The sequence below is a fragment of the Bombina bombina genome, chromosome 3 (genome assembly GCF_027579735.1).
Source record: "Bombina bombina isolate aBomBom1 chromosome 3, aBomBom1.pri, whole genome shotgun sequence".
Taxonomy (NCBI): Eukaryota; Metazoa; Chordata; class Amphibia; order Anura; family Bombinatoridae; genus Bombina; species Bombina bombina.
This window is the reverse complement of record NC_069501.1, coordinates 278904207-278920302: the sequence shown is the minus strand read 5'-3', so window position 1 is coordinate 278920302 and position 16096 is coordinate 278904207. Positions and strand designations below refer to the sequence as shown.

The following is a 16096-nucleotide window of genomic DNA, read 5'->3' as shown; positions in this document are numbered from 1 at the left end:
ACATCATTGATGTTGGGACAAAAATATGGTATCAGTATGAACCAGATTGAAGTTTACATAGGATCATGTCAGTAATCTCTAATTTCAATTATAATGTATATACAGTTCACACTCCATTCAAACCCAAAGCTAATAAAATTGAAGTATCAAAGATTTTAAAATGTGTAAATCAATTTTTATATATCTTTATCCATACGCATTCACTTGCCTTTTCAACTTATAACAAATTTTTATTGGGCTTTGCAATTTTCCCTAAGGTTTTGCACCAAGGCTTGGCTGATTAACTAACTTTGCTCTGATTTTCAGACTCCTAACCAAGCCCCAAAGTTTTAGGAGGATACCGATGTATACCTACTCCAGCTTGCTCCTGTTTGTGTAAAGAGTCTTTTCATATGCAAAGGAAGGGGGGGGGGGGACTCTGTTTTTCCCATTTGCAGTGGGTGTTCCAGATACCTTTTTAACAGAGCTAAACTGGGAGCTTCTAAGTAAGTTTTTAAACTGTTTTATACTGAATTTTTAGATCAGTATCTGTGCATATTATTCTTTATAGTAGTGTCTATTACATGCAGTTAAATGAACATTAGTGTATACTGTCCCTTTAACAGCATGAGTCCCTGACAGCTGTACAGCTGTCTGAGTGCTGGTGAGCACCCAGGACTGTGAGTTTTGCTAGGTCATGAGATGTGTACCCAGACTGGTTTGAGAGTGCAGTCCATATCCAAGTTTTGTATGCGTCTAGGGAAATTACAAAGGACCGGTGTCACCCTTGTTTGTATCTCAGTGTTTGGTTGTAGGCATGCATTGTGAGGCTGTAGGTTAGGAACCCAGGGAGGAAGAGAACGTGATAAGGTCCTGGCCCTATCACCATTTGGCCAAATGCTGTAACAAACTCTTCCATTTGTCTTTTAATCTAGCTGTGTGCTTGCAAGATAGTGACAGATAAATGTGTATCACTCAAAATTTTAGTCACAAAATCTCAGTATCAGTCCAAGATGTAATTAATATAAGTTGCTAAGTGTACGTTGAAAAAAAAGTTTGCTGTATTTATTGGATTCCATATATAATGGAAAAAAAAAAAAAGTTATGAAACCACACATTGTTTGAGAAAAGTGCACCAACCCTACAGAGACAATCAAGAAATTTAATAAAGGATTATTTTTTTTTCCAATTATTAAAAAGCAGTAAATGAACAGTAATAATTTCACCATTTATTTAAATTCTAATAATTAAAGGTCCTTAGTCATAGATCAAAACTTCAATTTAAGTTGCTTTCTGAATTAAAACCGTCCAGGACTTTTTTTATATTTGGTTTTTATGTATAATTGTCTAGAGAGGAATGGTATTTAATCATTCTTAATCATTACTCTATATGCACCAGTGCCCCTTTCTCTTCTTGTTTGTTGCCTACATGTACTGTTCAGCAAACTTTTTAATGTCCTTAAAGAGGTTAATAATGTATCATTTGGGTTCTCCGGGCTTTAAATGAGCATGAAATGATATCCACTCTAACACAGATTGTATAGAACAAAGACTAGCTTGTACTACTATTGTGCATGCTACACCGGTGAGGACACTTTTGGACAAAGTTTAGAACAGGAGAGCTTTTAACAGATATCCAGCCTCAGATAACCTTGATTAATAAAAATAAGAAGAAAAAAAAGAAAAGAAAAAAGCTTATTTTTGTTTCTGTTCCATACAAGGAGCTGGAGAATAAAAATGAGCACATACAGAATATCTGGAACAATCAATCACTAATACAAAAAGTCCTTTGTTATTCTGGTAAAAAAGAAAGAAAGAAAGATATACATGTTAAAAAGAAGTTTACATAGGATCATGTCAGTAATCTCTAATTAAAAAAAAAATAAAAATAAAAAAAAAATACTGTAAGCATTTCAGGGATATCAGGACACATTTGGGGAACTGTCACATCTTTTGACAAATCAGAAAGATATTTGCAATCTTAAACTATCACCAAACCAATTAACCCTTTAATTGCTGAGCCATTTCCACCCCTGTGCTGAACAGCGTTGTAGATTTAAATGCTACTTACATTTTGACATTATTATAGGCAATTTTTCAGCGAGAATCCCACACATATATCTTTATTTCCAAGACACCCAGCAGATTCAAACAATACCATTATTTTATGTATACTGTATATCATGACATGTGAGAAATGTGCAACAAAAAGTGTGAAAAGTGTATGCAAAGTGGCACCGCCGCTCCTTCTTTAGGTGAAATGCAGACTGCTTTGGAAAAAAAAATGCTTTTTTTAAATTAAGATTTTAATAAACAAGGTTATAAACAGTGTATGCGTTTTCCCTCCCTAAACTTTATAGTGAAAAGAAAGCGGTTATCATATAAATAAGGACCTTTTGGTATAGTTATGTAACTTTAATCTGCACATAGGGGCTCCCATAAGCCTCTATGCAAATAGACATTTATTTATTCACTCAAGCCTCACGGTAAATAATAATACCACAGTGAGACCTGGCTATTAACACATTTTTATTTTATTTTTAACCCCAAGACACATACTGTTTAAATGAGCAGGTGATTGGCTTTCAAATGGTGCGTCTTGGGGAGTTATTGGGCATAAGGGAGCTGAGATCCAGCTCCCTTAAGTCATTTTGTCCTTACTGGCACTTCAGGTGCACATGCATAGTGATAGAACTGGCATCTCTGGGCAATGATGGAGCCCCAAGGCCACCAGGAATGTGGGGTAAGTGCCGGGGGCTGCAACAAACTCAAAAAGCAACCCCTAGCCTCCTGGATGAAGACACATGGTCGTCATCTGCGCTAAATACATTGTGTGTATGATGACCACATGTTGTCATTCACATTTAACCCTTTCGAGTCAGGGCTAAAGTGCCTACATCGGAACAACTGTTCCGATGTAGACAAATTGAAACCACGCGATCGTGCACATGATCGCGAGATTTCAATTATTGGATCGCGTCTGGGGGGCGTCCCTACAACCCTAGGAACGCCCCCCAAGACCGCGATCAAGTCCTGACAGCACAGAAGGCTTCAGGACAGCCGTTAGCTATGACGTTCTATTCCGTCATAACGGCTTTAAAGCCCAGTCTAATTATGACGGAATAGAACGTCATAACGGCTTTAAAGCCCAGTCTAATTATGACGGAATAGAACGGCATAACGGCTTTAAAAGGTTAAAGGGTTAAAGTGCTGTAAATAGATTATAGAGGATTGATTCAAGCCAAAGCTTAGTCTGACAATAATATGTGGATGTATTTTTATATTATATTAGTTGTTTAAACATTTAAGAATTAAGTGTAACATTTCTATAAAAGCACTTTAATTTCTGTAAAAAAAAAAGTTAATTGGTAATACCATGTTGAAACCTAGATTTTCCCTTATCAATCTCTTTTGTTGAGGATAAAAATGTACAGATAAAGGGTGCAAACAATAGCTGGCTGTAAAGAGAAAGTAGCAAATTAACATTGATTAAAGTCTCTTTAAAGTTAGTATATTCTATGCACACGTTATCTGAGAAACCTAGGTTTTAAAAAGGTATATGAAACCCAAAAATTTCTTTCATGATTTAGATAGAGCATACCATTTTAAACACTTTCCAATTTATTTCCATTATATCATTTGCTTCATTCTATTAGTATCCTTTTGTTGAATGATCCGCAACAAGAGGCATATATGTGCCGCCACCAATCAGCAGCTTCTATGCCTAAGGTATACTTTTCAACAAAGGTAAAAAACTAAATTTATGCTTACCTGATAAATTTCTTTCTGTCTTGACACGATGAGTCCACGCATCATCTAATTACTATTGCGAATATCACTCCTGCCCAGCAGGAGGCGGCAAAGAGCACCACAGCAAAGCTGTTAAATAGCACCTCCCTTCCCTCCAACCCCAGTCATTCGACTGAAGCAAAGGAGAGAAAGGAAGCAACAAGGTGCAGAGGTGTCTAAAGTTTATAAAATACCAACAACCTGTCCAAAGAACAGGGTGGGCTGTAGACTCATTGTGTCAAGAAATAAATACATTTATCAGGTAAGCATAAATTTTGTTTTCTTTCTAATGACACGATGAGTCCACGGATCATCTAATTACTATTGGGAATCAATACCCAAGCTAGAGTACACTGATAAGGGAGGGACCAGACAGGAAACCTAAACGGAAGGCACCACTGCTTGAAGAACCTTTTTCCCAAAAGAGGCCTCAGCCGAGGCAAAAGTGACAAATTTATAGAATTTTGAAAAAGTGTGAAGAGAGGACCAAGTTGCAGCCTTGCAAATCTGTTCCACAGAAGCTTCATTTTTGAATGTCCATGAGGAAGCAACAGCCCTCGTGGAATGAGCCGTAACTCTCTCTGGAGGCTGCTGTCCAGCAGTTTCATAGGCAAAGCGAATGATACTCTTTAGCCACAAAGAAAGAGAAGTAGCCGTAGCTTTCTGCCCCTTACGTTTCCCAGAGAATGCCACAAACAGAGCTGAAGACTGACGAAAATCCTTAGGTCGCCTGTAAATAGAATTTTAATGCACGCACCACATTCAGATTGTGCAAAAGCTGTTCCTTTTGAGAAGGAGGATTAGGACACAAGGAAGGAACAACAATCTCCTGATTAATGTTCCGGTCTGAAACTACTTTAGGGAGAAACCCCAACTTAGTACGCAAAACCACCTTATCCGAATGAAAAATAAGGTAAGGAGACTCATACTGTAATGCAGAGAGCTCTGACACTCTACGAGCAGATGAAATAGCAACAAGAAACAAAACCTTCTAAGAGAACAACTTAATATCTAAGGAATGCATAGGCTCAAACAGAGGCCCTTGAAGAACCTTAAGAACTAAATTAAGACTCCAGGGAGGAGTAACTGGCTTGAACATAGGCCTGATCCTGACCAAGGCCTGACAAAACGATTGCACGTCTGGGACGTCCGCCAGACGTTTATGTAACAAAATTGACAAGGCAGATATTTGACCCTTTAGGGATCTTGCTGATAAACCCTTCTCCAAACCTTCTTGGAGAAAGGACAGAATTCTAGGAATCATAACTCTACTCCAAGAGTAGCCCTTGGATTCCCACCAATATAAATATTCACGCCATATCTTATGGTAAATCTTTCTACACTTGAAAATCCACACTTGGATAAAATTAAGTGTTCAATCTCCAAGCAGTCAGCTTCAGAGAAACTAGATTTGGATGAGGGAAGGGCCCTTGAAGTAGAAGGTCCTCCTCAACGGAAGTCTCCAAGGTGGAAGAGATGACATGTCCACCAGGTCTGCATACCAAATCATGCAAGGCCACGCCGGTGCAATGCGGATCACCAACGCCCTCTCCTGCTTGATTCGAGCAATGATCTGAGGTAGAAGAGCGAACCGAGGAAATAGGTATGCAAGAATGAAATTCCAAGGTAACGCCAGAGCGTCTATCAGTACAGCCTGAGGGTCCCTTGACCTCGACCATGACCTTGGAAGCTTGGCATTCTGCCGAGATGCCATGAGATCCAATTCCGGCTGACCCCATTTGAGAATCGGGATGGAAAACACTTCCGGATGGAGCTTCCACTCCCCCGGGTGAAAGGTCTGCCTGCTCAAGAAGTCCGCCTCCCAGTTGTCCACTCCTGAGATGTGGATCGCCGACAGACAGCAATTGTGGGTCTCCGCCCACTGAATGATCTTGGCTACCTCTGTCATGGCCAAGAAACTCTGAGTTCCTCCCTGATGGTTGATGTAAGCCACTGAAGTTCTATTGTCCGACTGGAACCTTAAGAACCGGGCCGAGGCTAACTGAGGCCAGGCCAGAAGAGCATTGAAGATTGCTCTCAGCTCTAGAATAATTATGGGTAGAACAGACATCGACCGAGTACATGTTCCCTGAGCCTTTAGAGAGTCCCAGACTGCTCCCCATCCCAGAAGGCTGGCGTCTAAGTCACAATCACCCAAGAGGGTCTGCGAAAGCAGGTTCCCTGGGAGAGATGATCCTGAGACAACCACCAAAGAAGAGAATCCCTTGTCTCGTGCTCCAGCTGTAATCACGGGTACAGATCCGCATAATCTCTGTTCCACTGACTGAGCATGCTTAACTGCAGAGGTCTGAGGTGAAAACGGGCTAACGGGATGATGTCCATTGCCGCTACCATCAGACCGATTACCTCCATGCACTGAGCCACTGATGGCCGAGAAGAGGACTGAAGCGCTAGGCAAGAATCGAAAATCTTTGATTTCCTGACTTCTGTCAGAAAATTTTTCATTGATAAGGAATCTATTATGGTTCCCAAGACAATTACCCTTGTATTTGGAACAAAGGAACTCTTTTCCAAATTTACCTTCCAACCGTGAGATCGCAGGAAAGATAACAACATTTCCGTGTGAGATCATGCTTGATGAAAGTATGGCGCCTGAACCAGAATGTCGCCCAGATAAGGAGCCACTGCAATGTCCCGCAATCAGAGCACCGCCAACAGGGATCCCAGAACCTTTGAGAAAATTCTGGGAGCTGTGGCAAGGCCGAATGGAAGAGCCACGAAAGAGTTTGTCTAGAAATGCAAACCTTAGAAACTTGTGATGGTCCCTGTGGATGGGAACATGCAGGTACACATCCTTTAAATCTACCTCTTGGACCAAAGGAAGAATGGAACAAATAGTTTCCATCTTGAAGGATGGCACTCTGAGGAATTTGTTTAGACTCTAGAGATCTAAAATTGGTCTGAAGGTTACCTCCTTTTTGGGAACCACAAACAGATTGGAATAGAACCCCAGACCCAGTTCCTGCATTGGAACAAGAACTATCACTCCCAGGTCGGAGATGTCCCGAACACAGTGTAAGAACGCATCTCAGATGGGAGGAAAGGTCTTGAACTCTAGTTTGTATCCCTGGGACATAATGTCCACCGCCCAAGGATCCTGAACATCTCGAACCCAAGCTTGAGTGAAAAAGTCTGCCCCCCACAAGATCCGGTCCCGGATCGGGGGCAGGCCCTTCATGGTGCTTTTTATTCAATAGCAGGCTTTTAGGATTGTTTTCCCTTGTTCCAAGACTGATTGGGCCTCCAGGAAGGCTTGGACTGCTCCTGCTTGGAAGAGGGAGAGGAAGTCTTTCCCTTGAAAGGAACGAAAATTACTCTGACATCCCTTTTGTTTATTTCTCTTATCCTGAGGGAGGAAATAGCCCTTTCCTCCTGTAATGTCAGAAATTATTTCCGTTAAGCCCGGCCCAAACAAGGTCTTTCCCTTGTAAGGAATCGCCAAAAGTTTAGACTTAGATGACACATCCGCAGACCAAGATCTTAACCATAAAGCTCTGCAGGCCAGTACGGCAAAACCAGAAATCTTAGCTCCTAGCTTAATAACCTGAAAGGAAACATCCGTGATAAAGGAGTTGGCCAACTTAAGGGCCTTTATCCTATCCTGGATTTCTTTGAGGGAAGTGTCTGTCCGAATAGAATCAGACAACGCATCAAACCAGTATGCTGCCGCACTAGTGACAGTAGCAATACAAACCGCAGGTTGCCATTGTAAACCCTGGTGTACATACATTTTCTTGAGCAACCCCTCTAACTTCTTATCTATTGGATCCTTAAAGGAACAACTATCCTCTATGGGAATAGTTGTCCTCTTAGCTAGCGTAGAAATTGCCCCTTCCACTTTGGGTACCGTCTGCCAAGACTCCTTAATAGGGTCTGCTATAGGAAACATCTTTTTAAATATAGGGGATGGAGAAAAAGGGATACCTGGTCTCTCCCATTCCTTAGCAATAATCTATGTAGCCCTATCTGGTACAGGAAATACCTCCCATGGAGGGCACGTCAAAGTACTTGTTTAGTTTACTAGACTTCTTAGGATTGACTACGACGGTAGTGTCGGAGTCGTCCAGGGTAGCTAAAACCTCCTTAAGTAACAAATGGAGTTGTTCAAGCTTAAACCTGAAAGAAACAACTTCAGTATCAGTTAAAGGTATTACACTGTCTGAGATTTCACCCTCAGATGCTACCGAAGTATCTTCCTCTTCAAGTTTCTGAGAAGAAACATTCGGAATAGCCACTACTGTGTCAGCAACCTTATTCACAGATTTATTACATTTCTTCTTGCGCTTTTCCTGCAGCATGGGAAAAGCAGACAGCGCATCAAATACCGCTGATGATATTAGGGAAGCATTGTCTTGCAAGGTAACTCCAGGTGGAGTAATAGAGGAAGCGCAGGGCACTGGCTGTATGGAAGCTAAATTTTGGGACATATGAGGAGAAAGCTGCGGCATATCTTGAACATTGTCAGAAGACTCCTGAACAGTATCCGCCTTAGACAATGTTGGCTCAGGAAAAAGTCTATCTCTGTAATGTAAAGTTCTCTCAAAAGATGAGGAACAGAAAGGAATTGGTTACATTAGCATCAAAACAAAGAACATGTAACATCTTGCAGGGTTTCTTGGTCCATCTTTATTCACCAATAAACAGACAAAATGGATATTTTTATTTAGAAAATAGCACCCCCCCAAACAAATCGCTACTGTTTCTTTAAATTTTAAACGAAAATAAATAAATAACTGCTTTATTTTTCTGTCATTTGAAATAAACAATGGCCCCCAAAATAACACCTCAGACAACTCTACACAGCTTAGTCCTGCTGAGGTGCTTACCTGCCTGCCTACTAACGCCTACTAACGAAGTATGTGACTTCTAGTTAATTCAGACTCAAATGTTTTAACAATTACGGTCTGTAACCGCAACGAAGCTTGATCTGTGATGCAGCTGATTTTCAATGCAGAACACAGGAAGTGACACCGGGCCAGAAAAAAAGGCGTGCAATAGGAACTGCCGTGGAATCCAACTCTGCCCATTGTGGGCTTAACCACATGAAACTCCCGATCGGCTAAATATATTATCACAGCTGTCGGGAGTAAAGTTAAAAAACATACACTACCATCACTGAGACAGATTATCCTTGTCCCCAGTGCCTGCTCTGCTGCCCTTAATAAACATTCGCCTATCATAGGTGAATGTGACTTGTCCCTAAATTTTTAAATGTGAAAGTGCTATCTTTTTCTCTGTATATGTGTCCCAGAAAAAATTAAAGTTAGCACTTACCTTAAGACTTCTGCCAGGCAGCACGGCAGCTCACTAAGTTTGAGAGGTCAGTTCCCTCACATGGACCTGTGGATAGAAACAAAGACTGAGTAACCTTACTCAGGCTTTCACGGCTAGGGCAGCATTAATACATGGGAGGTGCAGTGAGAATTATGTCCCACAAGTTCCCATTGCTTTAAAGCCACCACTGCTCTACTGAAGAGACTGATATGGACTATGGCTACACCCTAGAACAAAACAGCACAATCTTGCACTGCTGAAAAATAATAAAATCTTGCTTGAAGAATCTTTCCTAACACCTAACTTTACCACTTACTTGCTCTAACGTAGGCAAAGAGAATCACTGGGGTTGGAGGGAAGGGAGGTGATATTTAACAGGTTTGCTGTGGTGCTCTTTGCCACCTCCTGCTGGGCAGGAGTGATATTCCCAATAGTAATTAGATGATCCGTGGACTCATCATGTCATTAGAAAGAAATACAAATTAGATAATAGAAATAAATTGGGAAGTAAATTAAAATTGTATGCTGTATCTGAATCACGAAAGAAAAAAAAATGGTTTCACACTTTATAGAAACTCAGGGGAACTGGAAAGTTAACCATTTCATACTTATATTATAGGTAAATGGGACAAAATAAATAATGAAAGTATGTTGCAAAGATTTTTTTTTCTCTACATGTATTAAAACATTCAATTACAATCCTTATGTTACATATCCCTTTAAGAAAAGATATGGATGGTTCTTCTTCTAATTCCAACATTTATTTCTAGGAAGGATTAATTCACAGTGAGTTGTTCACAAACCATAGCTCTTCATAAAGGGAAAGATACAGGTTCCAACCAGTAGTTAGATAAGGATTATAATTAAATCCCAGCACATATGGACCCAGCACATATGGATGGCATATTCTGGATAATAGTGTTTTTAAAGATAAAATAATCTTATATTATACCGTCTGCATGTTTCCATGTGAATTTTTAATCTGCTGAACTGATTGTGATTGGGTTTAGACTGTAGTGTGCAGAGAGTTGAGGCATATCATTTTATTTTTGGACCCAGGCAGCACAATGTCTTGATTAAATCAAGCTGTTTCTTGATTCCAGTCTCCCTTTAAAATAGGATTATGGTTCAGTAACCAGTTTTACACACGAGAGATTGTATTTCTACTAAATATTACTGCAGAAGCAAACTCGCAAGCAGTCAAGTTTAATACCTTATAGCCAATTGTTTTGGAGCGACACCATTCCAAGAGAATTTGCTTAATGCTGCTGGCACTGGAAACGCCAAAACTCTGAGACCTTTTTAGTTTCACCTTGGATTCCCCCTTGCCCCTATAAATAGAACAAGAGAAATGATTTTAATAGTCAGAGACACTCCCTAGAAAGTGTAAAGGGGCATAGAATTTCCATTCTACTAGTAAAATAATATTAAAAATGCAATCAGAGAGGTATATTTTGGAAAGACATAAACTGAAAAACTGAAAAATAAGTCATATCCTGAACCTTCATTCAGGAAGTATAATAAATGTTTACTTTTATGAATATCATCAGTGCATAAAACGTACTTCCCTGCTGGGATACAGAATTTTTAATAAATGTCAAAATATTCTATAGCACTGTACAATATGTACAATTTAAAGTGTGTGTGTGTCTGGATTACTAGAGCCAGCAGAGGCTGTATTTTCAGGCTATACCAAACTAATAAATAAATGCTTGTTGCTTGCGCAGAACACATTAGATTAGCTTTCAATAGCCTTTATTGACATAGTTTTCTTTCTTCCCCCCCCCCTTTTTTTTAGGTTTCTCAAAATGCACAGCAGAAATTTAAAAATAAAAAGTAGATTTTTAACACTGACTATAACATATTAAGAGCCAGATTTACTAGTGACGTGCTAACGGTCCCGCTTGAGAATTAATTGCGCTAGAAGTAAACTGTTTTCGTTCGCGCTAACCTGAGCGCAAAAAGATGAACTTAGAATATCACATACGCATTCAGGCTTTCCCCCATAGAAGCCAATGGGGGGAAAAAAAAAAAAAAACTAACACCCAACTTGAGCACAAACCCAATCGCATATTCTCATGTGCGCTAACCCGACATGAAAAACAAATTATGCTTACCTGATAATTTCATATCCATTGTTACGAGGAGAGTCCACAGCTTTATTCATTACTTGTGGGAATACAGAACCTGGCCACCAGAAGGAGGCAGAGACACCCCAGCCAAAGGCTTATATACCTCCCCCACTCCACTCATCCCCCAGTCATTCTGCTGAGGGAACAAGGAACAGTAGGAGAAATATCAGGGTATAAATGGTGCCAGAAGAAAAACAAAAGAAATTTAGGTCCGCCCAATGGAGAACCGGGCGGGAGCCGTGGACTCACCTGATAATTTCATTTTCATCGTTACGAGGAAAGCATAATTTATGTTTTCCATCTAATATGAGGAGAGTCCACGACTTCATTCATTACTTGTGAGAAACAAATAACCAAGCTCTAGAGGACACTGAATGAAAACGGGAGGGTAAAAAAGAGGCGGACCCTATTCTGAGGGCATCACAGCCTGCAAAACCTGTCTCCCAAAAGCTGCTTCAGCCGAAGCAAAAACGTCAAATTTGTAAAACTTTGAAAAAGTATGTAAGGAGGACCAGGTAGCTGCCTTACAAATCTGCTCCATAGAGGCCTCATTCTTGAAGGCCCAAGAAGAAGCCACAACTCTAGTTGAGTGAGCCGTAATCCTTTGAGGAGGCTTATGTCACGCTGTCTCATAAGCCAAGCGAATCAGGCTCCTCAGGCAAATGGATAGGGAAGCTGAAGAAGCCTTCTGCCCTTTGCACTTCCCCGAATAGACAACAAATAACCTTAAGTTTGACTGAAATCCTTCGTAGCCTGAAGATTGAATTTCAAAGCTCGAACCACATTCACGTTATGAAGTAACCGTTCCTTTGAAGGAGGTGGTTTAGGACACAAGGAAGGAACCACAATTTCCTGATTAATATTGCGATCAGACACAACCATAGGGATAAATCCCAGACCAGTGCGAAGGACAGCCTTATCTGCATGGAAAACCAGGTAAGGAGGCTCACATTGCAAGGCCTTTAATTCAGAGACTATGCGTGCCAAAGCAATAGCCAAAAGAAAAAGAACCTTCCAAAACAGAGTCTTAATGTCAAAAGAATGCATAGGCTCAAACGGAGCCCCCTGCAAAACCTTAAGAACCAGATTCAAACTCCAAGGAGGAGCAGAATGTCTAAACACAGGCCTGATCCTGGACAGAGCCTGAACAAAAGACTGTATATCAGGAAGCTCAGCTAGCTTCTTGTGTAACACAGATAGAGCCAAAATCTGTCCCCTTAAGGAACTTGCGGCAAGTCCCTTCTACAAACCTATCCTAGAGAAAGGAAAGAATTCTGGATACCCTAACCTTATGCCAGGAATATCTACGAGTTTCACATCAGAGTAAGTAGGTCCTTCACACCTTATGATAGATGCAACGGGTGACCGGCTTTCTGGCCTGAATGAGAGTATCAATCACCCTCTCAGAAAATCCTCTCCTGGCTAAGACTAAGCGTTCAATCTCCACGCAGTCAGCCTCAGATAATCTAGATTCTGGTGCACAAAGGTGCCAGCAGGTCCCTGCGTCAGGTCAACCTCTATGGAGGAGACAATGACATCCCCACTAGATCCGCAAACCATGTCCTCTGCGGGCATGCCAGAGCAATCAGAATAGTTGACGCTTGCTACTGTTTGATGCGTGCCACTATTCGAGGTAGAAGTGGCAACGGTGGAAATATGTAGACTAGGTTGAATCCCCAAGGCACTGCTAAGGCATCTATCAGTACTGCCTGGGGATCCCTGGACCGCGACCCGTATCTGGGTAGCTTGAAGTTGAGTCTGGACACCATGAGAACTATCTCTGAATTCCCACAACTGTTGCAAATTTCTGCAAACACTTTGGGGTGAAGAGACCATTCCCCCGGATGAAACGAATGTCTGCTGAGAATATCCGCTTCCCAGTTGTCCACACCCGGGATGTGGATCGCTGATAGCGAGCAGTCGTGGGCCTCCATCCAATGCAGAATCCGAGATACTTCCCTCATGGCTAGGGAGCTTCTCGTTCCCCCCTGATGTTTGATGTAAGCCACCGAGGTAATGTTGTCCGACTGAAATCTGATGAACTTGGACGAACCCAGGAGGGGCCAAGCCCCAGAGCATTGAAGATCGCCTAAATCTCCAGGATGTTGATCGGGAGAAGAGCCTCCTTCCGATTCCACCTGCCCTGTGCATTCCTGGCACCCCAAACCGCTCCCCAACCTGAGAGACTGTAGTCACAATCTCCCAAGAAGGTCTGAAGGATGTCCCCTGGGACAGCTGATCTTGACAGTGCCACCAAGAGAGAGATTCCCTTGACCCGTTGTCCAGAGAGATGAGTTAGAATAGGTCTGAATGATCGCCGTTCCACTGCCTCAGCAGCATGCACAGCTGAAGAGGCTGGAGATGGAACCTGGTGAATGGAATGACATCTATAGTGGATACCATGAGCCCGATCACCTCCATGCACCGACCCACTGATGGTCTCGAGAAGGATTGAAGAGCAAGACAGCTGGAGACAATTTTTCAACGTCTCTGGTCTGAATAAGGAGTCTAGTATCGTGCCCAGGAACTCCACTCTGGTACTGGGAACCAGAGAACTCTTTCCTGAGTTTATCTTCCATCCATGAGATTGCAGAAGAAAGAGGAGAGGTCTCGAATGGTCCTCTGCCAGCCGGTAGGACGGGACCTGGACCAGAATGTCGTCCAGATAAGAAGCTACTGCTATTCCTCTGGATCTCGCCACCGCGAGCATAGCTACCAGAACCTTTGTGAAGATTCTTGTAGCAGTAGCCGGCCAGAAAGGCGAACCTTAGGAACCTGAAGTGATCCTTGTGTATTGGCACATGAAGGTAAGCGTAAGCGTCCCTCAAGTCTATTGTAGTCATGAACTGACCCTCCTGAACTAGGGGCAGTATAGACCTTACCTTCATCTTGAACGATGGGACTGACAAAAACTTGTTTAAGCACTTTAGGTACAGAATCAAACTAAACGTGCCCTCCTTCTTTGGTACCACAAAAAGGTTTGAATAGTACCCTAGACCCCTTTCTGCTAGACTGCTAGAGGTACTGGTACAATTACTCCTAGAGAGGAGATATCCCTCACGCACTCTAGAAAAGCATCTTGTTTCTCTGGTTTTCACGATAGATTTGACAAGAGGAGTCTGCCCCTGGGAGGGTGAGTTTTGAAACTTATCCTGTAACCCTGGGCAATGACCTCCAGAACCCAGGGATCCTGCACGTCTCTCATCCAAGCCTCCAGAGATAGTCTGTGATGGATCGGGGGCTGCCCCTTCATGACGATTTTGTCTTGGCGGGCTTCTTGCTCTGCTTGGCTTTGTTCCAAGACTGAGAAGGCTTCCAAAAACTGTCATTGGGACTTGTCCAAACGAAAGGGACGAAAATTAGGACCCTTCGGTTTATTCTTCTTATCCTGCGGTAGAAAGGCACCCTTGCCCCCGTGACTGTGGATATGATAGAGTCCAGGCCTGGACCGAAAAGAATCTTTCCCTTAAATGGAAAGGAAAGCAATCTAGATTTGGACATCATGTCAGCCGACCACGACTTCAACCACAGAGCCCTCCGGGCCAGAACAGAGAACCCTGATGTCTTGGCATTCAAGCGAATAATCTGCCTATTTGCATCACAGAAAAAAACGAATAAACTACCCTAAGGGCTTTTCTTTACTGTATCTCATCGAGGGGAGTCTCCACCTCGATCATGTCTGACAGTCACACCAATAAGTAGCGGCTCCCGCCATCACAGCTGGTTGAAATAAGAAAGATGTTTCAGCACACTGTTCGTAACAGGGTCTCTAATTTCTTATCCATGGGTTCCTTAAACGACGAACTATCCTCGAGCGGGATAGTGGTGCGCTTAGCAAGGGTGGAAATAGCGCCATCCACCTTAGGAACAGATCCCCACAATTCTAGTTGAGAGTCAGGAACCAGGAACAATTTTTTAAACGAAGAAGAAGGGGAGTCTCTCCCATTCATTCTTAATATTCGCCATCTTTACGGGAACCGGGAAAGTCTGGGGCACAACCCTGTCCTCATAAACCTTATCAAGCGTAGGAATAAAAGGTTCCTTGGGTAACTTTGGTTCCGGAACCTCTAGAGTAGCCAACACCTCTTAATAAAAAGCGTAAGAGCTCCATCCTAAACCTAAAGTCTAGTTCCTCCGCAGCCGGAGGTTTATAGGCCGCAGATTCCGACCCAGAGAAAGAGTCCTCCTAATTATTGGAGTTGTCTGCATCGGCGGATAATCTAGCCTCAGAGTTCCAATGGAGTAGATGACCCCTGGGAAGGCTAGCAATGTTTAACCTGTCGCTTGCGCTTAGCAGGGCGAGGTAAAGCACTGAAGGCCGCAGACACCGCCGTTTGCAACTGATCTGCAAAATCTGGCGGCCACGTGGCCCCTCCCATAGGAGGATTAGAAGTGCACAGGGGAGCTGCATGTGTAATCTGAGATGAATGTGAGGAACGCACCTTGTGGGACGGATACCCCTCAGAGGTGGACGGCTCAGTGGTACTAAACATCTTATTTCTTTCAGATATCACTTTTATTGAGGCATGTGGAACATAGTTGAGCAGGCAGGTATACCGAAGCCTCCTCACAATAAACAGGCATTAGATTTAGGTACAGAGGGAGTACCCTCTAACGCATCAGAGTCCTCCTTAGCTTGCGCCTTTAATATAGACTATAGAAAAATAAATGGCAACTTTATACTCCCAATGGCCGGGGCACTCACCACCTCCTATGACCCAGGCCCAGAGAGAAACTGCTTTCGTCTTCTGCAACCGACAGTCAGGAAAAGGAAGAGAAAGAAGCCACATCCAGTCACATGGAGTACCGTGCAGGACCCCCCCTGCAGCCAAGAAAAAGCGTGCCAACTAAACAGGCTGCGCAGAAAACAAAAGGAGGCAAAACCTGACTGTTCCACATTG

At 42.5% G+C, this 16096-nt stretch overlaps 1 protein-coding gene across 1 annotated transcript in view; it reads right to left on the bottom strand.

Annotated features, from left to right (window-relative positions):
* The window catches only part of LOC128653175 (smoothelin-like protein 2), a 180617-nt gene that overhangs the window by 41053 nt on the left and 123468 nt on the right, over positions 1–16096 (bottom strand). Inside the window, exon 7 of the mRNA XM_053706305.1 lies at positions 10277–10394. Within this exon, the coding sequence (XP_053562280.1) occupies positions 10277–10394 (118 nt within the window). The remainder of the gene's footprint in view (positions 1–10276; positions 10395–16096) is intronic.